Here is a 26,295-nt window from a genome sequence, read left to right as displayed (position 1 = left end):
TCAGACCTGCTGTTGCAGCTGCATGCTGATTTACCTGTCAGACATGCGTGCGTGTGAATACGTAATTTGTATCACCCAGACTTGAGTTTTTCCTGTTTAACTCTGTGTGTGCAGTCATGTCTGTACACTGAGCACGAATGTCAAAGCCAGCTCGAGCTGTGTGTCCTCCTTGCTCAGGACCCTTGTCGGTTGTCCGTGTGCCGAGGCTGCCTTGAAAGGGCTCCAAGGGCCTGATGGTTGGGGTTTTGGTGGCTGCCCCCTTAGCAGTCTGGCTTCCACTCCAAGACGCAGTCATTCACATTCACAAGCGGTTCCTATCGCTCCCCTATTTTCCCTCTGCTCGGCCCGGGTAGTGCCACAGAGTGAGCTGAGCTTAACTCCTTGAAATTCCTGTATGACTTTTTCTGTTGTGCTCAGCTGACTGAATTTGGTGTGGAAACTGAGATGTTCTTAATCTTATGCTTACTGTGGAAACAGACACGCTTGAGAGTGAGAATAAATTCTTGCTGTAATGGGACATAAATGGAGCACTGTCTAGGAAGTCGTCCAAAAATTTTAGTTTTATGTCCCTATATATTAAAATGTAGGTTTTCCGGCTGGGTGTGGTGGTACGTGCCTGCAGTCCCAGCTACTCGGGAGACCACAAGGTGGCAGGGCCACTTGAGCCCAGGAGTTCAGCTCCAGCCTGGGCAGCATAGCAAGATCCCATCTCTTTAACATATGTAGATTTTTCCCGTTCCTCTCCAGTGTGTGTTCTGCTACATCCATGCCCAGAAGAATGTATCAAATGCCTCTCCTTTCCCAAACTGCCTTTAGTCATCTCAGCCAGGAAGTTGCTTTTCCTCAACCTTTTTCCTCATAACAGTTCTTGCTGTGGCTCCAGGTGGTTGTTTGAAACGTGTTTATAATTCCATTCTTAATCATTTGAATAGTTGTGTGAATGTATTTTCACCAACTCCTGGGTTGGTTACATTAAAGAAGTGGACACAGGTGGCCCTGGAAATGCATAGCTGTGTTGAGTTTTCCAATGTTTATGTGGGGATCTGCGGGAAGGAGTCTCTGGCTCACTCCGAGCTCGACATGTGGGGGCTGACTCGGTTTCTCTGTCATTCTCTCCAGGCGCGAGGGCTGGACTTGTCCCGAGTGAGGACCTGCGTGGTTGTGGCAGAAGAGCGGCCTCGGATCGCACTCACGCAGTCGTTCTCAAAGTTGTTTAAGGACCTGGGCCTTCACCCGCGGGCCGTCAGCACCTCGTTCGGCTGCAGGGTGAACCTGGCGATATGCTTGCAGGTGAGATTCGGCGACATCACGGTGCTGAGTGGGAAGCGTGGCTCCCGGGGTGGGTGCAGCACAGACTGGCTCCACAAGTCTCCCTCGGCTGATGCTTAGCTACATTCAGAAGAGATCTTTCAGTCACACGCATGCGGTTGGTGCAGATCTCTGTTTCTTTAAACTACAGTCTACGTTCGTATCCATTATTCATAACAAGCGTTCACAGCGCTTACTTTGTCCTGGAACATTTTAATGTTTGTGACAGGAGTAGCAGTTTGTCCAGACCTCTGCTATTGGACTTTTTAAAGATTAGACACTAGACAGATCAAGAAACCAGTCCCTCGAAGTACTTAGTCCCATGTGTGTAGACGATTGCTGTAGGAAGAACTTAATTACATTGAGCAGGTTCTGGGATTTGCTGCTGCAACGGCAGTTTAGAAACAGCAAAGCCGCACTTCTGGGAAACAGGCGTAAGTGAAGGAGCTCTAGCAAGACAGCCTTGCATTAACAGGGGCTGACAAGCTGCAGGCAGAGCTGCAGATTTGGTTCCTGGAAGAATAAGGGCTTCCCTCTCAGCAGGTGCTGGTGAGGCAAACGGTTGGTGTGCATCACCTCCACCTCCCTCTCCCTCTCCCCACCCCCTGTCCTACTTGTGATCCCAGAGTGATTGCTTAAGGTTGCTGCTGGGTGAGCCTCTGAAGGCTCCATCTGCCCTTGTCATGGCTGTCTAGGTGCTTGGAGTTAGCCACTAGGTCAGATCTCTTCCCGAGATCACTTCAGAAAAAGTAGCTGCAAAAAGCTTTTCTTGATTTTCTTTTACTTTTTCTTTTTTGAGACAGGGTATCACTCTGTCACCCAGGCTGGAGTGCAGTGGCGTCACGGCTCACTGCAGCCTCAACCCCCGGCCCCTGCTCCCAGGCTCAAGCAACCCTCCCACCTCAGCCTCCCATGTGGCTGGGACTACAGGTGCACACCACCACGCCTGGCTAATTTTTGTATTTTTTGTAGAAGACAGGGTTTCAACATGTTGCTCAGGCTGGTCTTGAACTCCTCAGCTTAACGTTCTGTCTGCCTTGGCCTCCCAAAGTGCTGGGATTACAGACATGAGCCACCGCACCGGGCCTTTTTTTAAATTTTCATAAATGTGGTGTTCCTTGCTTCTGTCTTCCTTCTCTTTTAATTATTACAATAGCTCCATTTTTAAGAAGTTATAAATTACCAAATTTCTCTCAAGAGTCAGTTAAACCTTGTCCTATGATTAAAATAATAACCTTTTCTAAGAGGTCATCTGAAGAATTAGATTTATCTCACCAAACTAGTTCTTAAAATATTGAAGTTTTCTCTGCCTATTCACCTTTTTCTGTTCCTCATAAATGTTTATTGCCATCTATCCCATTAGGAGAAATAGGAAATGCAGAAGTCTTTTTCTTAAGTAAGTTCAGCAATAGTGTGATGTCTTACTTGTCTTCGTCCACCAGTGACAGGGACCCCCGGGCAAGAGCAAATCAGTGATTTGTGAGAGATGGGCACTGGCCACGGCGAGGCTGCTGCTTCTGGCTTTGTCTCTTAAAATGGGGTGGGGCTGAAGGGAGAGAGCAGAGAGTAACCCTTAGCACTGTGCCCTCTAACAGGTGACAGAGTTCAACCTGTTGTGCAAAATTGGCCTCTTGTAGAGTACATACATTTATTTTCCTCTTTACTTTTTCATTTATTTCTATCCACCTGGATCCAAAATGGTTTTTTTGTTTTGTTTTGTTTTGTTTTGTTTTGTTTTGTTTTTTCTGAGATGGAGTCTCACTCTGTCGCCCAGGTTGGAGTGCAGTGCCGTGATATGGGCTCACTGCAAGCTCCACCTCCTGGGTTCATGCCATTCTCCTGCCTCAGCTTCCCCAGCAGCTGGGACTACAGGTGCTAGCCGCCACGCCCAGCTAATTTTTTGTATTTTTAGTAGAGACGGGGTTTCACCATGTTAGCCAGGATGGTCTTGATCTCCTGACCTTGTGATCTGCCCTCCTTTGCCTCCTAAAGTGCTGGGATTACAGGCGTGAGCCACCACGCCCAGCCCCAAAATGTTTTAAGATGGTTTACAAGGAAGGAGTACGTTCAGTAGGAGAAGACAAAATACACTAAAAAAGAACCAAAACATGGAGGTGAAAGAAAAAAAGCGCAGGAGAGGGACAGAGTGAAGAACAGAGTTGGCGTGCTGGTGTTTTCCGCGAGGCTTCTGAAGTGTGCCACCGTCCTTACCTCGGCACCAGGGCGGGGCCGGACACGTGGTGGATATTGAATGAAGTGTGCCGTGGGAGTGTTGAGCACGGTTCTGTATTCTTAATAGGAAATAGCAATATGTTCTTGTGCAGAAGACAATTTCGTCAATATGACCGCTAAATCAAAATTCAGTATTGCTAATCATGGGTCATGGCGTTATTTCGCAATCTTGGCAGCATCTTTAAGCATTTTTGTCCACGTTCAGTTTTCTACTTGACTTATTCCTAACTCCTTTCGGTCAGCGTTTCCTTGTCTGAATAGTATTGGAAAGTAGTTGGAAGTATCGAAGTGTCTACCAGCAGAGAGAAATTAAATTTATGTACAAAGCAATGCAGGCTCACCTCCCCTTGCCAGAATCTTTGAGGGCAGGTGTGCTTCAGAATTAGGTTTCTGCCTTTGTGAGAGGTGACGTGGCACAGATGCCACACATGATGCCACAGCTCAGTATCACATGTGCCAGTGTTCCTACAGCAAGGAAGGGTGGGGGCCCCAGACTTGAAGGGGCTCATGTCAACCTAGGTCAAATTTTACTACAAAGAAACTTAAGACAAAGTTTGTGCCATCATCAAACATTTCTCATAGTCAGTGAGATGGACAGTAGGCATGTAGATAATTTTTTCAGGAAGTGACTCATTTTAGTAAAAGTGAGCAGTGAGAGGATAGAGTGCCATGAGCACGGGGAGGCGTTCTGGGGGAGGGCAGTCAGGAGCGCTTCAGCAGAGCACAGTGAAAGGGCAGAGTCGTGCAGGCAAGAGTCCAGCGAAGGCAGCCGTAAGTGCAAAGGCTACAGGCAGAGCTGGTCTTTGGAAACACTCATTTTCTAGAATTTTTGCAAAATTAAAAAATCCTGATGGTGATAGAAACAAGCAGAGTGGAGAAGCCCAGGATCCAGCAGCAGAAACCACCTCTTGCTCCCTGGCTCTCCATAGAGCCCAGCACACAGGACATGCCTGGTACATTAAATGTACAGACCACACTGAGTGCTTATGAGTGGTAATAAGGAAAGCCTGAAATGTTTCTGAATTTTGTATACATTGAATTTATTTTTCTTTATAAAAGAATATTTTAGAAAACAAAATCAGAAAATACACTTTAGCTTATAAATAAATGACACTCATAAACCCATCTACCCTGATAATCACAATTAATCATTTGATGTAAAAAATCAAAAACACAAAAAATTAAGATACTGCCAAAATTCCAAACCTTGTACCTAAATATTTAAAGATGTTGAAAAATGTAACTTTCAGTTTGAAGCAGCAGCATCGTGAGTGAGTGTGGAAACGGGAGTGTCTGCTCTCAGACTGACTGTGTTCTAACAGCGCTGGTCTCTCACTGGAGCCCCCACAGGCCTTCCCTGACTGTGCGCTCTGGTGCGGGACGCCTGATGGAGCGAGGGAAGAGTTTTATCTCCAGGAGATAGGGAGCAAACTCAGCAAAGAACATTGTCCAAAAGAGAGAGGGAGCCTCACCCGTGTGCAGCAGGGCTTAGGATGTGTCAGGGGCATCACGGTCAGAGGGGGTCCTGGTCTTCAGGGAAGGCTGAGCTGCACAGTTTATGATTATTATTACTGCAGGATTTAAAGGCCTCACCGGTGCTACTGAGCAGTGCTGCATCCTCAAGGGGGAAGCCGCATGCAGTTTTACCAGTGCTGACTTGGCGCCTGGGCAAGCACTTTTTAGAACATACCTGACACACGAAACGTTACAGGTGTACAGAGACACATTGGGCGTTTGTTTTTACTTTGCAAAAATCGGCTCCATCAGTGGCACTCTGGTCCTCCCACCATCCAGCCCCAAGCATCTGCCTCCCCTTCGTGCAGTTGTTCCTAAGCCACTTTCTCATGCAGTCTTTCCTGCTTCTGCTTCATAACCCGGACACTGTGCTCAGCCTGGATGGACTCTCATCTGCTGTCATCCTGCTCCGCCCAGGTCCCCTCCATGGGGCCTTCTTGAACTCTTTCAGCTTCGGTGCTCTCTTTCTGCTGAATTGCCAGTGTACTTTGTTCCTCCTCCTCCACACTTTCCACCTGCTTTATAATTATTTATCAACATGTCCATGTCGCTTCTGCTCTGTGAGTAGCTGTTTTACAGAACACAGTTTTTTCTTTGTTGTTTTTGTTACTGTTTGTAGAGACAGGGTCTCACTGTGTTGCCTAGGCTGGTCTTGAACTCTTGGCCTCAAGTGACCCTCCCACCTCAGCCTCCCAAAGCACTGGGATTACAGGCGTGAGCCACCACACTCAGCTAAGAGCATGGCTTTATGAAAGAATCTCCCTCCCTGAGTGTCCAGTGCCATCTCACGTCATCACAGTCACTTCTGGATGTTGTACACATTTTGTCAAAGTACTGATACTTGATTTTTTTTTTTTTTTTTGAGACGGAATCTTGTTCTTGTCACCCAGGCTGGAGTGCAATGGCATGATCTCGGCTCACTGCAACCTCTGCCTCCTGGGTTCAAGTGATTGTCCTGCCTCAGCCTCCCAAGTAGCTGGGATTACAAGCACCTGCCACCTTGCCCAGCTAATTTTTGTATATTTAGTAGGGACAGGGTTTTGCCATGTTGGCCAGGCTGGTCTCAAACTCCTGACCTCGTGATCTTCCCGCCTCAGCCTCCCAAAGTTGATTCTTTAACTGCCAATCTGTGTGTGTAAATACAATTCACATTAGAGAAATTAAACATATACTTACTTGACTAGAGTCTAGTCTCCCATGGAAAATGACTTGGCATGATGAATTTTCTCAAAATGAACCCCTGGTGTGAATCTTCACCAGCTAAAAGCTCATACGACATCTGTAACTGTTCCTTGCAAATGAAAACCCAGGGTTTACTATTCTTCAACCTTCTAACAGCATTTTCCTCTCAAATAGGAAGTCTGGGGCTTGCACCTTAAGAGTCATTCACGCTGGAAAAATACATTCTTTAGTCATTGCATTGGACCATTGGATTCAGACAGCATCTAGTTAGGTCTTCCCATGCTCTTTAAGAGCCCTTTTAGTCATTTTAAGATGAGAGATGAAGGCCCTGAGAAGTGAACTTTCCTAATTGACAAAGCTAGGAGGTAAAAACAGAACAAAATTCAGAAGTAAAAGCTATATGTTATTCTTAGGAGTAACATTTCCTAGAATCTTTAGCTGTAAAAATGACTTTAAAACAATTTCCATTTATTAAATTTATGATAAAAGTGGACATTAGAAAGATCAAATTATGACTTGTGTTTAATTAGCTTTCACATAAATTTCTCTTAGTATTATTAGAAGGTGTCAGTTATTATTTGGAAATATATTTCTCACAGCCACAATTACTCTTCAAAAATGTAAGCTGGAAGGTCTTTTGTTGCATTAGATTTAGAGATATTGTTCACTGTAACAGAAAAATTGCATCCTCCTTCTAGTAGAAGAAGGGAAGAAAAACATGAGGTCTTCTGTTTTCCAAAAGAGACCTCAGTTGTTTATTTATTAGGAAAAAAACATAAACAGAAACTTTGATTTCTATTATATAGAAAAATAACTGATTGAGAGGGCAGCTTTATTATAAGTAGCTTTGTGGGATTAAATCAACAATAACTATTGCAGTGACCCTTAAATGTTGAAACTCACACAATGAAAGAGAAGTACAGCCCCCCTAGTAATAGAAGGAGTCATGGATTGTTGAAAGAAGTGAGCCGGGCGCGGTGGCTCACGCCTGTAATCCCAGCACTTCAGGAGGCTGAGGCGGGTGGATCATTTGAGGTCAGGAGTTCGAGACCAGCTTGCCCAACATAGTAAGACCCTGTCTCTACTAAAAATACAAAAATTAGCCAGGTTCATTGGCACGCACCTGTAATCCCAGCTACTCGGGAGGCTGAGGCAGGGGAATTGCCTGAACTTGGGAGGTGGAGGTTGCAGTGAGCTGAGATCATGCCACTGTACTCCAGCCTGGGCAACGGAGCAAACAGAGCAAGACTCTGTATAAAAACAAAAAAAAAGAAAGAAAAAAGGAATGTGGAAGTGTGGAAGGCTCAGGAGATGATGTAAATCTTAATTAATTCTCAAAATAAATAGTTGTAATAATAAGACTTTCATTAACTTGAGCTCTCAGTTTCCTTGTCCCCCCTACACTGCTTTTAGGTGAAGGAAATAAATAAGGTGCTGTTGAGGATTTTGAAAGCCTCAGGGAATGAGCCACCGTCAGCAGAAATTTTACGCCCTTTCCTGCTGACACACGGCGTCCCAGCCATTGCTGGGGATCATGGAAACCGTATTCCAGGTACCCTGCACATCAGCCAGCTTTCTGACCTGTAAGCAGTGGAAACCTCCTTTGACAGTTTGAGGCACCAGCGGTGGCTCTCAGAACCACCCAGGGAGTAGGACCAGCATTGGGACCGCGCGTCTGGGAACCGCTTGTGCAGCAGCTTGTTCTTGTGAGGACACCACACCTTGAAGTCTGCACTGCTGACCTTGTTCGTGGACACGAGACTTCCCCACCAGCATGGCATTCCCCAAACCTGGATCGTGTCCGGACACCTTCACTGCCAACAGCAAGAGCCCAATTGCTTTGTGCTGTAAATGGATGCGACTGATTGATCATCTCCCCACACCCTAGCTTCCAGGAAGGCTGGGAAGGGACTTCTGGTATTTTTACTTCCTATAGAGCCACAAGGGCTCTGTATCCAAACAAGACTCAAAAAGTGGAAGAGTTCTCCCGATACAGGAGGACGGTTGAGATGTATGGTGACCAAAGTGTAACAGCGGTGGCTGCTCCCGCCCCTCCCTTTCGCTGCCCAGCATCACTGCGTTCTCGTCCCGCCCTCACGCATCTCCATAGCCCCAGGAAGCCACCGTGACGCAGCTGCTGCTTTTACATCTACTCAGGCACTCACCCTTCATGCAAAGGGGAGACAAGCCAAAGCCCCTGGAATTACCATGAACGTCGTCAAACCCACGACTTTCTAGGCAACGCCTCGTCTTCCTCCGGTTCCATCACTGATATTCTGTGACCTACGGGTGGAATTGTAAAATTTACAATGGAGGGATGAAGAGAGAGAAAAGAGGAGGAACATTCACATTCTACCAGTGTTTTTGGATGTCTCATGTGCCCTAGGTGCTGGTGGACACTGCACTGAACAGATAATCATGTTGGATCTGCAAGGTGCTAAGTGAGTCTTTCCATCTATCTCCAGGAATGTTGGAATCACCATGGGAAGAGTCTTAGGGACCCAGGAGATCATGTTGAGAGTCCAAGGGGTGTAACTCAATAGCTTCAAGTGTTTGCCTGGCTTTCAGCAAGAGATTCTCTATCACAGTCACAGAACATGCCTGGCTTTTAGTCTGTGTCTTGAACCAAAAAAACAAGAATCTGAGTTCATCATTCACTCAGTAAGTTCAACAAAAACAGCCGTGCCACGTCATGTCTGGGTGCTTTCATCTGCTCTGTGGCTCGGCAGCCCCTAAACTAAAGCCTTCCCAGCCCCCCTCTCTAAAGTGTCAGAGCACGGCGTCCAGGCTGCCAGCCTCATGGTGCTTTCTGCACAGCTACTCAGCTCTGCTGCACCACTCAAAGCAGAAATAGGCATTATGTAAATGAGCAGGCATCGCCGTGCTTCAGTCAAACTTTATGAAAGCCAGTGTTTGGCTGCTCCTGATGACCAGCTTGCTGGTAGGTGGCCTAAGCTGGGTTCACACTGTCTGTGGTCCCCACCCCACCAGTAATCCATTCCAGAGCCCCCTGTTTCCTGACAGTTTGTCACCTGCATCAACGCCTGATGACAACATCCAGATCCATCCATTTGATGCCAACCATAGAAACAAGCTCAATTTGATTTTTGCAAATTTATTTTTTAAATATTTTGGAATTCCATTTTTTATTGAGATGTAGAAGTCACAAGAGACTCTTGTTCCAACCATAATCATTGGAACAATCTGATTAATACACAAATTCATCATTTCTAAGATCCATCAGAGAGCTGAAGACTCAAATGTAAATGAATTACATTTCTTCCTAGGAGAAAAGAGACCAGTATGTGGTTTTTCCCATGGCAGAGGAGCCAGGAGAAAGAATTTACCATAAAAAATGATAAAGCAAAAAGTTTCTGAACTTTTTAAAAAACATAAATGGCAGTATGTTGTTCGCAAGGTAGATAAGAATCCCAGGGGAGTCCTAAAAGTGGATCCATTTCCTCTGAGGCACTCTGGACCTTTAGTGTGCAAAAGGCAGGGGCTCCTGAGGGCTTGGAGGTGAGCAGGAAAGCTGCTGGCTCCCCCTCGAGGGTGGCCTGGATCACCCAGCAGAGCCCTGGCTACCCTCCAGGGCAGCCCAGATCACTGTGGGAACTCCACTCACACTTCAACAGTGGAGGTGGGATGAGGGCACAGCACAGCACATCCCTCTGCAGCGCCCTTGCCCTTCACCACGTGTAATGTATTTGCCTTCCAAAGGCTGGGGGTGTGGCAGTGGAATAGAGGAAGCTGGGGGTGAGACTGAAGAGAGAATCACCCATTTACCTAAAGTGGGTGGAAGGTCTCCTACCATTTGGAAAGCAGATCTCTTCGCCGTGAAGCATAGAAGACACCCAGTGTCAGTGTTCAGGTCCAGCATCCAGCATCCAGATCCTGCCCATAGGCTTGTAAATTCTTTTCTGGGGGTAAATGTTATTTAATATTTACTGTTCTTTTAAATACAATCTTCGTTGTTCATAAAACATTGTGTTATATAATCAAAATTTAAAAGACCTGCAAAGAAGCAAGAGAATTGGACTCATGTTCATGAGAGGAGACGGCCCCTAGAGAGACTCCGTAGAAGAGACATGCTGGAATTATCAGAGACTTTGAAAAAGCTGTGATAGGTGAGGCCAGGAATTTGTTGAAAAGGTCTACAACATCTATGAAGAGGTGGGGGGTATTGCAGAAAAATAAAAACTATGAAAAAAACCAAAATGGAAATGCTGGAAATGAAAACCAGTATTAGAAATAAAATTCCCATGGTTTAATAGGAGACTAGATACAGCAGAGGAAAGCCTCATTGAATGAACTTGAAGTCTGATCAATAGAAATGGCCTAAGCATAAAACAAGGAGAAAAGGCATGAAAATACAGTGGAACAGAGTGTCTGAGGCCCATGGGTCTAACATACCTGTAGCAATCGGAGCCCCAGAAGGAGCGGTGAGAGAAAATGGGGCAAGAGAACAATTTGAAGACCTATGGCCAGGAGTGAAGGGAAGAAATCAACACAAAGATTCAAGAAGCTCAGTCAACTCCAGGCAGAGTAAATGAGAAGAATCACATCCAGACACATTGTCCAAACACTGAAAGTCAGTGGTAGAGTCAATCTAAAAGCCCCTGCAGAAATAAAACTAAGTAGGGGGAAGTAATAAAAACAACACTGAGTTCTCATCAGAAGTGCTGGAAGCCAGAATACGGTGGAGTCGTGCATGCAGGCTGCCGAAAGAACTGTTTCTCCTGCAGGAGATCCTTCAGAATGGAAGAGAAAAGCAGATACTTAGCCAGCCTAGAGAATCCATCAGCAAATACGCATCACAAGAAATAGTAAGAATGTCTCAAGATGAAAATAAATGATAGCAAAATGAAGCCCAAATTTTTAAGAAGAAATGAAGAATACTGAAAAGAGTAAATACAAGAAAACGTTTTAGAATCTATCAATATATAGACATGTAAATATTTTTAGTTTGTTTTAAAAGTATTAACTGTTTAAAAATATGAACAGCTGAGGTGTTCGTAGCATGTGTAGGAATAACAGATGAGACAACAGGAAGTTGGGCCCCAGAAATGCACTGCTGCAAGAATCTTCATTTTCATAATGCATAACACTATGTGAAGATAGAATGCAATAAATCAGTAGGAATAACAGATGAGACAACAGGAAGTTGGGCCCCAGAAATGCACCGCTGCAAGAATCTTCATTTTCATAACGCATAACACTATGAAGATAGAATGCAATAAATCATGCAAAAAATACAGAGGGTAAAGTGAAATATCACAAATATTCTATTCATGAGAAAAGGAGGCAGGAAGGGAGGAACAAAGAACAAAAGGGACAAGTAAAGAACCAAAAGCAATCGCACCAATAAGGACGTGAAAAGTAAATGAACTGTGGATGACGTGATTGCTGAGGTCGGAATGTCTGTGTTCCCCTCCAAAACTTCTGTGTTGAACTATAATCCCTAATGCAGTAGTATAAGACATGAGGCCTTTAGAAGGTGATTAGATCATGAGGATGCAGCCCTCAGGAATGGGACTTCCGCCCTTATAAAAGAGGCCTAAAGAAACATGTTCATCCACTCTGCAGGTGCCTCGATCTGGGACTTGCTAGACTCCAGAGCCGTGAGCAGCCGTTACCTAGTCTAAGGTATTTTACAGCAGGGGGAGCAGACGTGCACAGAGGGACTGGTATCGCCAGACCCAGCCTCGTCCTGGTGCCTTCCCATGCACTGGAGAGGCAGGCACTGGCCACAGACCGTGTGAAGGACGGCATCCAGCTACTGGGTGATCCGGTGCAGCACAGGGAGGGCCGACCTCCCTGTCAGGCTTCTTTAAGGAAATCCTGGCTGGTGCCGAGTTTAGAAAGATGAGTTAGCGGTGCCGAGAGTGGGGAGGGAAGAGCGCTCTGGAAGCTGAGCTGAAGCCCCTGCAACTTCAGAGGGGTCAGGAAAGATGGGAAGAAGCCAGGGTGGCTAGAGAGGGAGGACGACAGAGGGCTGCACCAAGCACTGGTCCTTTTCCCAAGATCAGTGGGAAATTGTTGCAAGGCTTAAGGCAGGGACCTGTCATATTTAGCTACTGGTTTTGAAAAGATCACTGGGAGTACATCATTAAGGCTTCTCTAAGCCAGTAACATTTCCACAGCCCCCACATTTTAATGCAAATAGAAAAATTCTTTTGGAAATAGGAGTACAAAGAAGTAGTCAAATTTTGTGTCATTTTCCTTTCAATTTGAAGAGTGTCATTTGCCTGGAGACATACAACGCAAACTTTTTCTCATCTTCTCAGACTTACCTAGCGTACTACATAAGCCCAGTATCAGGTCTTTGGAGTTTGTTCATTCTTTCACACATTTCTACTTACTGTAGCCCTATGTGCAAGTGCTAGGTTGTGCTAACATTATGGTGTGTGAATTGCTGAATAGTAAAATCACCAGTCAGCTTAAATGCTAAAATTAGTGCTGTTTTGTGTTTTCTGTGCTGATATTTGGGGTATGAGTCTGTATATCTTCACCTGAGATTTAAATATAACTCATTTGTTCAATAAGCACTTAATACCTAATTGATATAATACTTTTATGTCAGTAAGAAAGTTATTTTTTGGTATATACATTTGTTCCTCAATGGGGGACAGGTTTCCAGACTCCCTATGGATACGTAAGTCTGCAGATGCTCAGGTCCCTGCTGGAAAATGGCGCAGCATTTGCATAGAACCCATGCACATCTTCCATGTACTTTAAATCATCTCTAATGACTTGTGATGCCGAATACGATGTAAATGCTGTGTAAATAGTTGTACTGTATCATTCAGGGAATTATGACAAAAAGTCTGTGCCTATTCAGTACAGGTGCAGTTTTTTCAAATATTTGCGATTCAAGGTTGGTTGAATCTAAAGATGCGAAACTCATGGATATGGAAGGCTGACTGCTTAACATTTTTATTATATAACTGGATTTTAATGTGAATCCTTTTTTCTCGTTAGTATAACTTGGAATTTCAAAAATGCTTTATCTTTGTTTCTGAATGAGCTTTAGTTGGAATGGATAATGCTGTTTTTCTGTGGGTCCTTTTTGCAAGTATTTGATCCTTAAATACTGAGGGGCATTCTTTTGCATTAGGGATCTCTGTATTTAAGGGAACGCTGGCTAGCATTCTTTGGCAATATGAAGATTTTGTTAAATACTCCCTCAATATGTATCTTGAAATTTCAGACTTTTTACCTCAGGGGTTTTATAATTTGGAAGCAGCTGTATCTTACCTCTTTATCTCCTTCACGTATTCTTTTCTATTAATGCTTAGACCTGCTTGGCTTCAGGCGCAGTGTTGCCTCCTCCACGTGGTACGAGATAGGAAACGAGGTACTAGCCATGTACATTTTTTTCCTGAGATACCACCTTGAGCCATTATAACAATTTCTGAACTAGGATAATTTAGAGAGAATGTTGACTTATTTTTGTTCCAGTTAATATTTAGGTTTCAAGGAATCATGAAGGAAAGAAATTATTTAAATCATTGCATTCAGCTCAAATATATTCAGTAAAGGTCCACTATGTGTTTGGAGCATACACACCTTTATTGGCAAGTTATTTTATTTATTCATGCCCTACTTCTCTTTTTTAAACATAAGAATGCTGAGAGAGAGCAGTAGCCATAATTACCCTAGTGAAGTAACAGAAGAGTGGAATCGTGATTTTCTTTTAAAATCTTGAACCGTTGCTTATTTTCATAGACTTGGCTCTGTTGTGAGTGGTGGCAGTTTTTCCATCTGGCTTTGTGACCAAATTTGAGCCTGAAGAAAACCACTTAACTCCCTTTCCACTGCTGCAGCTGCTGTCTCTAGTGTCTGCCTGTTGCCATCATGGGGCTGTGGGTGGGTGCTGGGCCATACACACAAAGAACAGGTGTGCATCAGTCCAGGTGCCTGTGAAAAACCTTCTACTCTTTGTACTTTTTGGGAATATTTGGGAAAGACAGCTAAGTGACATAAGGAAAAATACCTTGCATCCAAGGAGCTTGCCCAAGTTGCTTTCTGGAATTGTCCAGCAGCTGGGGTAGATGATTTAATGCGGGTAGCAGGCAGGGACCACAGCCATGGATGACGAGGAGGAGAAGAAAACAGAAGTTGGTGTCTCTGTTTGGGGAACAGCAACAGAGCACATTTGCTGGGGTGGAAACTCCTCCTGAGGCTGCTGAGCAGACTGTGAGAGAGCCCAGCGCTGGATTCTTTCAGGCTTCAGATGCACGTTGGCCTCTCCCTTTGCCTCATCGTGTAGGTGGATAGAGCTAGTGCCCTACTTGCAGGTGTAAAAGCTCACAGGCTCTCCTTTGTTCCTGGAATCAGAACCTTGGAACTACCTCAACAGATTTAGCGAATGAAACTTGCACTCCCGCGTCCCTCAGAAAGAAAGAGCGCCGTGAGTGAGACGGTGCAGTGCCACCATTTACCTTCTGTGTCCCTGCGCCGTGGTTAGTCACTTGCTACACCCTCTTCTGTTGCTCCGTGGATATGTTGACATCTTTAAAACATTTCTTTTAGCCTTGTACAGTGGTTAATTTTAATGATTTCCATATTTGATGTTGTTTTTGATCTTCTTTTCATTTTGTTTCCTGCTTTTCGCATTCTCCTCCCCACCCCTCCCTCTTCTCCATCCCATTTTTCACTGTCGGGTCGTGTGTGTCTGTGTGTGTTGTGTGTGTTGGTTTCTGTTGTCTGGTGTTCTCTCCTCTCTTCTCATCCTCACCCTTCTGCTGCTGTAGCCTCACAGGCTGTGGACCCTGGCCGAGCAGGTAGGGGACTTTCCTGTCCGTCACACCCGTGCCTCCCTGCCCAGCCCCGCTGCCTTGCCCGCATCCAGCCGTGGGACAGACTAGCAGTTGAGTGCAGAGATTGGCCAGGGGTCTGCGGGCTCTGTGATCATGGGTGCTGCCGGCCGGGCAGTGTCACGTTCAGGCCTCACGTGTAGCCGACGCTGTCTTCCCGGGGTGCGCGGTCAGTGGTTCCTTTGCCAGTTTGGTTCATCTCTGTTTTACTTAATTCTCCACCTGTTTTCCATTTACTTATTTTTAATTGACCCTCCATGGCTGTATTTTGCATTACTCACTGTGGGCTGGTTCTCCGCTCAGCGCTGGTCCGGGGGGCGGCTTTGCTGAGCAGCCGGGGGTAGAGCTGTCACTGGGAGCGTCCGCCGGGAGGCTGACTCGCATGTGCTGTTCTTTTTCCCTGTCTCAGTGGTGAGATACCAGGGCCCAGGGTTATTGAGTACTATGGTATGTTTTAATGACATTGTCTTTTTTTTTCTTATATATAAGCAATATAAGAAAATTTTGTGCCTTTAGTACAAAAATTGGAATTCTCTCCTGAAGAATTTTAGTGTAATTCTTCAAATGAATTCTGAAGGGCTCCCTTATTTTTTGGCAAATTTATTGTAGGTTTAGTCTTTTTCCAACCAAGGTATTGTACTGCCTTCTCCAAAAATGGATGTACAATTTTGGTTTGTAATGCAGCCTTCATGATACTGCTCTTCTGTGGACAGAGGACACTGGTCAGAAGTCAGCATGGTGTAATTTTTCTAGCAATTTATGGTGCCAAGAAAAGATTTCTGGACCCCTGTGTAAAATCAACAGCCCAGTGGAGTGGCTCAGACCACAAAGTCCTGCCCAGCTTACCAGGATAAAATGCCCCTTCTCTGACCTATGTCTTGGCCAGAGCCCAGCAGAGCCCGGAGGAGCAAGATGCTCCCGTCACCTCTTCCTCCCTGGCCTGTCCATCTACATCACGCATCTGCTTCACTGTCCTGGGCCCTCAAAATACACCTTTTGTTGTTAAAGGTGGATGCATGTAGTAAAAATTTATCTGCACAGATGCTTCATATCCTTCCAACCTGCTTTTGCAGCGCCGTCTTGGCAGTTTCAGCCTTCCTTTTTTTGGCACAGTGCGTGGCTTGTCTCCTTTCTTTCCTATTTTTATATATTGGCGGTCAAGCTGTGTGAATCCAGTGTTATCCTAATAAGATATTCCTTCTGGAATTTAGGTTATCAAACTGAAAGTTAGCAGGTGCCTTGGAGAGGTTGCTGGTCTAAGTGTTTTTAGTTTTATTTTTCACTTTAACATTTTACAAAAGAAATGTTTCCTAGCTAGTAGAAGCACAGACCCCAATCTCCTTCCACGTAAACTTGAGTTAACCACTCTTGTTGTTGCTTGCAGGGAACCTCAGGACCTGACCCAACCACTGTCTATGTGGACATGAGAGCCCTGAGACACGACAGGTACTGTATGCTTCTGGGTCTTTTTCTTTTTTTCCTTTTCTTGTTTTTTTCTGCGGCCTTGCATGCAGGTATCCACCTAGAAGAAGGGGTGCACATGATGTTTATCTGCCCAGAGTGTAACTGTCTCATGAGTGAAGTGGTGGAGTTAGGCATTGGCTTGAACTTTGCAATTGAAAACTCTGGCCAGGCGCGGTGGCTCATGCCTGTAATCCCAGGTATTTGGGAGGCTGAGGTAGGCGGATCACCTGAGGTCAGGAGTTCGAGACCAGCCTGGGCAACATAGCGAAACCCCGTCTCCACTAAAAATTACCCAGGTTTGGTGGCGGGCACTTGTAATCCCAGCTACTTGGGAGGCTGAGTCAGGAGAATTGCTTGAAACTGGGAGGCAGAAGTTACAGTGAGCTGAGATTGCACCTCTGCATTCCAGCCTGGGCGACAGAGTGAGACCCCGTCTCAAAAAAAAAAAAAAGGAAAGAAACTCTGTTGCAGGACAGCAGTGGCAGGTGTGATCGCAGGAGTATGGCCAGAGCCACTTTATCTGACCGTCTCACCGGAAGGCAGGCACTTGGTTCTTTTCCTTCCTATTTTAGGCACCATTTTGCCCCCATCGTAGAATGTCAGCATCCTGCCCACATTTCTTAACATGAATGGAAATGTTTTGTAAAGGTGCTTGAAATAGGGGTTAGGGGTCAGGTTACCCTCTCTATGTGGCCTCGTAAGTGCCCCCTGAGAAGAAAAGTGGAGTCCTTCATGAGAGTGTGAGGACTCCAGAAGGCAGGGATGGGGTTGAGCAGGATGAGAAGCCCTTTAGAGAATCTCTGCCTGCCAAGGAGGACCCAGTAAGATGCCAGAGAGGAAGGAAAGAAGGAGTCATTTTTACTGCAGACTTCCCCCGTTCTGTGGAGGTGCCCGTTCATTGTCGTTTAGGTGAAGTGCGTGGGACATGGTGCCTTCCCTTATCGCCGTCAGCAGCCGCTCCGTGACCTGTTGCTGTGTGTGGCTGTGCCCCCCAGGGATGTCTGGCGTGCCTGGAGGCATTTTCGATCAGCACAAGTTGGGCAGTGGCTCAGCTGGCCTCTGGTGGGGGGAGGCCAGGGATGTCCCAACAGCCTGCATGGGACGGCCAGTGGCTGAGAGCTCACATGCCAGGGCCAGGAGCCATGCCCGCCCTGACGGTACACACTCGTAGATGCATGCCTGGCCCTGTGGCTCTTCCATCAGGCCCTCTGGTCGACAGAACCACTGGCTGCACAGTTACGAAATCACAGAAGAGTGGTGGCCACCTAGGAGCCCTCAGGAGGCCTTGCAGGCTGAGGGCCAAAGGCAACGCCTGCCCCCAAGGCCAGTAGCTGCCAGGGACAAACTTCAGGCTGGAACAATTAGAAAAATCAGAAATGTAGTTTTAGATTAGATAACTTGTTTCTGGGCATACAGTTTTCTAAATAATCACTTGTGGGCATTAAAACAAATCTACCTGACTCCCCATAAGAATTCTTTGGAAAATATCTCATAATTATATAACTTACTGAAGGAGTGAGCAGTAGCTCAGCAAATAACACATGTATGCAGTTCTGTCTGTGGCCTGGCCCTCAAAGCGTAACCTTTTCCCTGACTAGGGTGCTAGCTGCTTTGGAAAGCATCTGAAATGGAAGTGAGAGTACATAGGAACAAGAGCTCGAGGTGCAGTTCACTTCCCCACACACCACTGCGTGGCTCTGGTCGGCACCCACGCCGCTGACTCTCGCTGCTAGCTGGCCTAGGCTCTCACCCTTGAGCAATGCCATGGGGAGCTCCTGGGATGCCAGACATCTTCACCAGACTCAGACCCGATCCCCGTCCTCAGCATTTTACATACAAAGAAGGAAAGCAAAGTCTGGCTCTACGTCGCAGAGCGACTTCCTTTCACCGGGCCCGCCCAGGCACCCCCGAACCCTCCCTGCTGCCCTCCAGGTGGACCGTGTGCTGCGCTTCCTCCCATGCCTGCGGGAGGGACATGGCTTCTGGGGCTGCTCTCACTCTTCTCATTCCTTTCCGTTTTTTTCTCCACGATGTTCTCTCTTTGATCTTTCTAATCAGGTCTGTCTGTGGTCCCCTCCATCTGTCTGGGCCCCTTCTCCCTTACCCCCACTGCAGAGAATCTCAGCAGCGTCCCAGCCTTGCTCTCCGATGCCCTCACCACCCACTCACAGTCTGCAGCCCCCAGCCCATCTCCAAGGAGTCTGGCCCCAGGGCCTTTTCTCCAGTCCTCCAAGCTCAGCCCCAAAGCCCTCTCCTTCCTTAAACCTCCTTTAAATATTCCCAGGTAAAAATGTCATCCGGCTTTAATCTCCAGCATCACTTTCGAACCTTACCAGCATGTAACATGCCTGATGCTGCAGCCACTGTCAGGGGGGCTCTGGGTCACACAGGTCAGAAGTCAGTTCCTCTGGGATGAGGTATTACGCTCTGTAACCTCAGTTGCCCTCTTGCCTTAGTCCGTTTCCATTTCTGTAAAGGAACACCTGAGGCTGGGTGATGTATAAAGAAAAGTGTATTTGGCACACAGTTCTGCAGGCTGTACAGGAAGTGTGGTGCCTGCATCTGCCTCTGGTCAGGCTTCAGGGAGCTTCACTCATGGTGGAGGGAAAGGGGAGCCGCAAGTGCAGGGATCACGTGGTGGGAGGAGGGGACAGACCGGTTTTAGCCACCGGCTCTCTCGGGAGCTGGTAGAGCAAGAACCTGCTCACCCCCAGGGAGGGCCTGCATCTATCATGAGGGATCTGCCTGCATGACTCCGACTTCTCCATCAGGCCTCACCTCCAACCCTGGGAATCACATTTCAGCAGGAGCTCTGGGGGTGCTCAGAACAGGTGCAGTAAAACCAGTCTTCCCAGGCACCTGTGAGGACAGAGTAAAGGAATGCTGTAAAGAGCCGGACTGGGGCAGATGCTGTCACTATGAACTCCGGCAGCTGGATGGTGACAGAGGACTCACCTCTTCTGATCCACCGGCCCAGGGCTGCTGACCACAGAGGGTGAGAAAGTCGACGGTCCAAGGCCAGCAGTTGGGAGGCAATGAAATGAGAGCCACTAAAAGCATTGATCCTATTTCTTTCTTGTTACTCTTCCTATAACAATGGGATGGTGGTTTTCTCACTTGATCTGCATTAGGGTCTGTCACAGGATTAATTACTCTTCCTGCTGCTTTAATGGCACACTCACTTGCGAGCTCCAAGGCACCTGCCCAATTATCGTCTAATTACTCTGGAGAAGGTTAGCTTATTGGTATGCACATGCAGTTTCCTTGAGAGAGAATATGAATGTGCACATGCACAAGAAAGATGGCCTACAGAGGAAGACCACCATTGTGAAAGTCAGTTGTTGAACAGGTGTATTAGCCATTACTGCTTGGTTTTCTGCCTCTGTTTCTGATGTCCTTTTTATTCTTGGAGCCATGGTGGGTGGGACCTGCCTGCATCTGTGACAGGTCACCATGGAGAACATTTCTGCATCACAGAGTGAGGAGAACACACTCTCCCTGCTTCTGGAACAGATTACAGTCCCACATGTGCAGGAAGGAAATGATGAAATTGTGTTGAGACTATTTGCAAGTGACTGTTCATTTTTAAAATATTTGTTACAATGTAATTCATTTAAAATGAATTCATAAGTCTCTCAATGACTTCCAATTTGGTCTTTCCATGAACACTTGAGTTTTTCAGACTTTAGATAGAAAAAAATATATATATATATATATATATATATTTGTCTGCATTTGAAGATGGGGTTTTAAGGCTGGGAACGGGTTCACACCAGTAATCCCAGTGCTTTGGGAGGCCGAGGCAGGAGAATCACTGGAGCCCAAGAATTTTGAGGGCAGCCTGGGCAACAAAGCAAGACTCCATCTCTACAACAATTTTTAAAAATGAGCTAGGTGTGATGGCATGTGCCTATAGTCCTAGCTACTCAAAAAGCTGAGGTGGGAGGACTGCTTGAGCCTAAGAGTTAGAGGCTATAGTGAGCCATGATCACACTGCTGCACTCCAGCCTGGGCAATGGAGCAAGACCTTGTCTCAAAAGAAAAAGAAACAGTTTCAGCAATTTTTTAGATCTTAAGAACATTACATTGGTGTAAAGTCCTAGAATGAAAACTTTCTTAGCTTCCTCAGGGCTTGCAACCTGAAGTCATAACTAAAGGGTATTACCAGAAAAGCGTAGATATTAAATTAATTCCTACTCATTGGTTAGCCCAAGTATCAAGATACTGAGAGCAGGGGCCCAGAATAAAAGTACATCAATAAACTTGAGACTTAGCAGCAGAATGGAGGGAGTGAAGATAGAGACAAAGACAAACAGCTTAACAGGAGCCTTTCACCCGATCAGGTCCTTGTGTGTGTGTCTCAGTGCATGTGTGAGTGTGCTGTGCATACATGCAGGTGCATGTTGCAAGTGTGTGAATAGTGTCTGCACATGTGAATATGAGTTTGTACATGTGCGAGCTTGCCCGTGTCATGTGTTGCGCGGGTGTGATGTGGGTACAAGTATAAGTGCATATATGCATGAGAGTATGAGTTTGTGCAAGTGTGTTGTGTATATATGCTGTTGTGTGTTACAAGTGTGCATGTGTGTGCAATACTGCATGTTTCAACTGCACCTGCATGTGCACGAGTGTAGTGTGTGCTGCAAGTATAGACATGTGCATATGTGTGTCATGAGTGTTGCAAGTATGTTGCAGTTGTGTGACTGTTTCAAATGTGTACACATTTATGGCTTTGCACGTGTCGTGTGTGTGCATACAAATATGCAGCATATATTTGTGCACACGAGTACATACAAGTATGAGTATGCACGTGTGTGTTGCATGGGTGGGTGCCTGTATGTGGTACAAGTATATGAGGGTTTGCAAGAATGCAAGTGCACTCCCATGTGCATGTGTGTGCAAGTGTGAGTTTGCATGTGTGAGTGTAGTGTACTGTTTTTATCTGTGTGCAAGTATGTTACATGTGTACATGTGTGCATGCAGATGAGTTTGTGCTAGTGTATGGGCTATGTATTGTGTGTGTTGCATGTGTGCGCATGTGCACATGTACACTGAGTCTTAGTATTGCCTTGTATTTTGTATGTGGAGTTGTGTTACAAGTATGCACACGTGCATGTATGTGGAAGTGTGTGTGTGCATTCGTGGGCATACATGTGTACATGAGATGGATTTGCTGGGAGGGGGCCAGAGTTCTCCAGCTGGTCTTTAGTCCATTCATCATGGCCTGTGGTCTTAGCAGACTGAGAGCTGGGCTGTCTGTGGAGCTCATGTCCCTTTACTGAATTAGTCATGTGCTGCATAGTGCCGTTTCTGTCAATGACAGACCACAGTGGTCCCCAAGACAGTGTCCCCTAGATGACAGTGGTTCCGTAAGACTGTAATGAAGCTGAAACATTCCTGTGAAATGGAGTTTATTGATGTTGTGGCCATCATGATGCAATGCATTATGTGTTTGTGGCAATGCTAGTGTAAACCTGTGCTGCCAGTTGTATAAACGTATAGCATGTAGGATCATACACAGTACATGCATAATACTGGACTGTGATAATAGACACCTATGTAGCCGGTTTATGTACTTACCTTTAATGTCATTATCTTAGAGTACATTCTCTATACTTAACAATAAAAAAGTTAACTGTAAGGCAGCCTCAGCAGGTCCTTCAGGAGGAATCCAGCAGAAAGCATATGGTTCCCACAGGAGATGACGGCTCTGTGCATGTCATTGCCCTGAAGACCTTCCAGTTGGACAAGATGTGGAGGTGGAAGGCAGTGATTTCAGTGATCCTGACCCCGTGGAGGCCCAGATTAATGTGTGTCTGTGTATTAGTTTATAACAAAAAAAAAAGTTTAAAAAGTAAAAAACTTTCGGCCGGGCGTGGCGGCTCATGCCTATAATCCCAGCGCTTTGGGAGGCCGAGGCAGGCGGATCACCTGAGGTCGGGAGTTCGAGACCAGCCTGACCAACATGGAGAAACCCCATCTCTACTAAAAATACAAAATTAGCCAGGCATGGTGGCACATGCCTGTAATCCCAGCTACTAGGGAGGCTGAGGCAGGAGAATTGCTTGAACCTGGGAAGCAGAGGTTGCAGTGAGCTGAGATCGCGCCACTGCACTCCAGCCTGGGCAGCAAGAGCAAAACTCCGTCTCAAAAAAAAAAAAAAAAAAAGTAAAAAACTTTTAATAGAAAACTTGATATAAGGATAAATTATTTTTGTACAGCTGTACAATATGTTTTAATCTGTTTTTATAAGTGAGTCAAAAAGCTTTAAGGAATTTACAACATAGAAAGTTACAGTAAATGTAGGTTAATTTATTTAACAAACGAATTTTCTTACAGATTTAGTGTAGCTTACGAGTACAGTGTTTATGAATCTACAGCCACGTGCAGTGATGTCTTAGCTCACGAGTGCAGTGTTGATGAATCTACAGCCTCATGCGGTGATGTCTTAGCTCGCGAGTAGTTTTTACGAAGTCTACAGCTGAATGAGGGTGATGTCTTAGCTTTCGAGTACAGTGTTTAAGAATCTACAGCCATGTATGGTGATGTCTTGGCTCACGAGTACAGTGTTTATGAAGTCTACAGCTGCGTGAGGTGATGTCTTAGCTTACAAGTACGGTGTTTACAAATCTACAGCTACGTGCGGTGATGTCTTAGCTTACAAGTACGGTGTTGAGGAATCTACAGACACGTGCGGTGTTGTCTTACCTCACGAGTATGGTGTTTACGAATCTACAGCCGTGTGAGGTGATGTCTTAGCTTACAAGAACAGTGTTTACAAAGTCTACAGCCACATGTGGTGATGTCGTAGCCCTTTGTGTGCACTTACCACTCACTCACGCAGAGCAGCTTACAGTCCTAAAAGCTCTGTTTATGGGTAAGTTCCCTATATGGGTGCACCATTTTTTATCTTTTTACAGCATGTTTTACTGTGCCTTTTCTATGTTTAGACACACAAATACTGTTGTATTACAATTGTATATAGTCACATGTTGTCCAGGTGTGTAGCCCGGGAGCACTTGGCCGTACCATACAGCACAGGAGCATAGGAGGCTACGCCATCCCAGTGTGTGTAGGTCTACTCTGTGGTGTTTGCATGATGACACAATGGACTGACAGCTCATTTCTCAGGATGTCTCCTTGTCGTTAAGTGACATGACTACTTTTTACCTCCGGCTTCTCAGTGTTTCACATGATCCTCAGGTGACTGTCCCAGCAGTGTACCCAGGAGCCTCACCCTCAATCCCCCGTCCCTTGGGTACCACAGCTGAGCCTCAGGGTGGTTTGGCTGGCTGCAATGAATTTAACAGGTGCTTGGATTAAGCTCAGGACCCATTGTCTGGCCTCAGATCTATCACTTTCTGGCCATGTGATCCTGCACACGTTGCCTTCTTGTATTTTACTTTCTCTGCCTGTGAAATGGCAGAAGCAGTGCCACTCCTAGAGTCATTAGGAGGATTCTTGGTATGCGTCAGGTGCTTGGGACAATGCTGGCCAGCTGTAAGTCTCAGTACAATTATCTGATATAGTTAGTTATACCTTTACATGGATATACAATTATGTGTATGTACTCATGCAAATGCCTTTTTTCTTATTAGTTTATAGTTTTTCGTTTATTTCTGCTCTGGCTGTCTTCAGGCATGAACCCAACTTGAGATGATCATCGGGCAAGGGACAGTAGGGCTTTCAGAATTCCTTAAATAGAACTTGCAGTCTACTTGAAAACAGATGACAAACCAGTGGGAAAACCGAATGAAAAATAAAAATTCACATTCATACCATGTCACTTGTGGTATTTGGACACAATCTCCTGCGAGGCTTTGCCATCCTCCTGGTGCCTGGTTTGCACTGCTCCCACTTCTCTTGCTCCCCACTCTCCAAAAATCCTCTGGCCGGATGTGTGTGGAAGGAGAGCAGTCATGGAGCACCGTGGCCACCCCGCAAGCGGGCGAGGACGCGGTTCCCAAAGGCAGGCTCCCAGGTCCTGCCCCTCCGAGGTGTGTTTTCAGGAGATGGAAGAGGCAGGCTTGTTGCCATATTTTTGTCTCTCCTTTTTTAGAATTACCATCCATATGCCAGAGAGATTGTGTCCATGTTTAAACTCAATATTTTTAGTCTTTACATCCCATTCTCTAATTTCTTCTTTCATTTTGCCATGTCAGTGTAACGTTAAACCTTTCAGGGCCTCAGTTTATCTCCTAAATGAGGCAAGTAAGCGGCGAATGAGCAGTTCCCACCCACTGTGACCCGCTGCAGCTGCCTTTTCACCTGACCCCCTCCACCTTCCCCAGACCCCAGCCCTCTACCTTCCGCTTAAGGCCCTTGGGCTGACCAACATCCCCTACCTCTGACATCACCAGCGTTTCCTTGTCTCCGAAGTCGTCTCTCTGCATGTAAACATGACGTGATAAATGCTGTCTAAAAACAAAAACCCTACTTTGACCCTTTTCAACCGCGGCCACTCCACGGCCCTCTCTCCTGACAACACCTCAGAGGGTCTGGGTTCATCTCCTGCTGGCTCATGAGAGACAGAGCCCCATGTCCCCACGGTTCCCTGGTGGCACCCGGCAAGGCCACCTACGACCCCACCCTCAGTGCTGGTGGATGCTGCTGAGCCTGCCCTCCTGCTGGAAACTTGCTCTTTGGCTTTAGGGACTACACACTGATAGTTCTTTTGTTGAAATAAACAGAAAAGCTTATTTTTCTGTTTAATAAGCAAAAGATGTCTTTTATGATTTAATGAAAAGATGCTTTTCAAGTCCTTTCTGTGGAGAAGGAGTTGCCCGGCTGCTCAGGGTGAGTTCCGGTTTCTCCACACACTCAGGGCCGCTCCTGGTTCCGGTTTCTCCACACGCTCAGGGCCGCGCCTGGTTCCGGTTTCTCCACACACTCAGGGCCGCGCCTAGGTTCCGGTTTCTCCACACGCTCAGGACCGCGCTTGGATTCCGGCTTCTCCACACGCTCAGGGCCGCTCCTGGATTCCGGCTTCTCCACGCGCTCAGGGCCGCTCCTGGCTTCCGGCTTCTCCACGCGCTCAGGGCCGCTCCTGGCTTCCGGCTTCTCCACGCGCTCAGGGCCGCTCCTGGTTTCGATTTCTCCACACGCTCAGGGCCGTGCCTGGTTTCCGGCTTCTCCACGCGCTCAGGGCCGCTCCTGGTTTCGATTTCTCCACGCGCTCAGGGCCGTGCCTGGTTTCCGGTTTCTCCACACACTCAGGACTGTGCTTGGTTTCCGGTTTCTCCACACGCTCAGAGCTGCTCCTGGTTCCGGTTTCTCCACATGCTCAGGGCCGTGCCAGGGTTCCGGTTTCTCCACACACACAGGACTGTGCCTGGTTTCCGGTTTCTCCACACGCTCAGGACTGTGCCTGGATTCCGGTTTCTCCACACGCTCAGGGCCGCTCCTGGTTCCGGTTTCTCCACACGCTCAGGGCCGTGCCCGGGTTCCGGCTTCTCCACACGCTCAGGGCCGTGCCCGGGTTCCGGCTTCTCCACACGCTCAGGGCCGTGCCCGGGTTCCGGCTTCTCCACACGCTCAGGGCCGTGCCCGGGTTCCGGCTTCTCCACACGCTCAGGGCCGTGCCCGGGTTCCGGCTTCTCCACACGCTCAGGGCCGCTCCTGGTTCTGGTTTCTCCACACGCTCAGGGCCGTGCCCGGGTTCCGGTTTCTCCACACGCTCAGGGCGGTGCCCGGGTTCCGGTTTCTCCACACGCTCAGGGCGGTGCCCGGGTTCCGGTTTCTCCACACACTGAGGGCCGTGCCTGGTTTCTGGTTT

The 26,295-nt window shown here is 46.7% G+C and overlaps 1 protein-coding gene and 1 long non-coding RNA gene across 11 annotated transcripts in view; one reads left to right on the top strand and one right to left on the bottom strand.

Annotated features, from left to right (window-relative positions):
* DIP2C (disco interacting protein 2 homolog C) overlaps positions 1 to 26,295 on the top strand; it is a 407,784-nt gene that overhangs the window by 355,532 nt on the left and 25,957 nt on the right. For 7 of the 10 annotated variants that reach the window (XR_010141456.1, XM_024253580.3, XM_063727460.1 and 4 more), the window contains 3 exons: positions 1,120 to 1,290; positions 14,994 to 15,023; positions 16,441 to 16,502. Coding sequence is in view for 9 of the 10 variants with exons in the window: in XM_024253580.3 (XP_024109348.1) it covers positions 1,120 to 1,290; positions 14,994 to 15,023; positions 16,441 to 16,502 (263 nt within the window). In the remaining variant the exon portion in view is untranslated. The remainder of the gene's footprint in view (positions 1 to 1,119; positions 1,291 to 14,993; positions 15,024 to 16,440; positions 16,503 to 26,295) is intronic. The other 3 variants (XM_024253579.3, XM_063727459.1, XM_024253581.3) reach the window with 1 other exon arrangement.
* Positions 18,867 to 24,294, bottom strand: LOC129048410 (uncharacterized). Its single transcript, XR_008510740.2, has 3 exons — positions 23,229 to 24,294; positions 19,299 to 19,379; positions 18,867 to 18,989 (listed from the first exon to the last, which is right to left on the bottom strand). It is a non-coding gene; the product is annotated as an uncharacterized LOC129048410 (long non-coding RNA).

Source organism: Pongo abelii, chromosome 8, assembly GCF_028885655.2.
Source record: "Pongo abelii isolate AG06213 chromosome 8, NHGRI_mPonAbe1-v2.0_pri, whole genome shotgun sequence".
NCBI classification, from domain to species: Eukaryota; Metazoa; Chordata; class Mammalia; order Primates; family Hominidae; genus Pongo; species Pongo abelii.
Note: the sequence above shows the minus strand (reverse complement) of the source record. Positions and strands in the feature narration are given on the sequence as shown.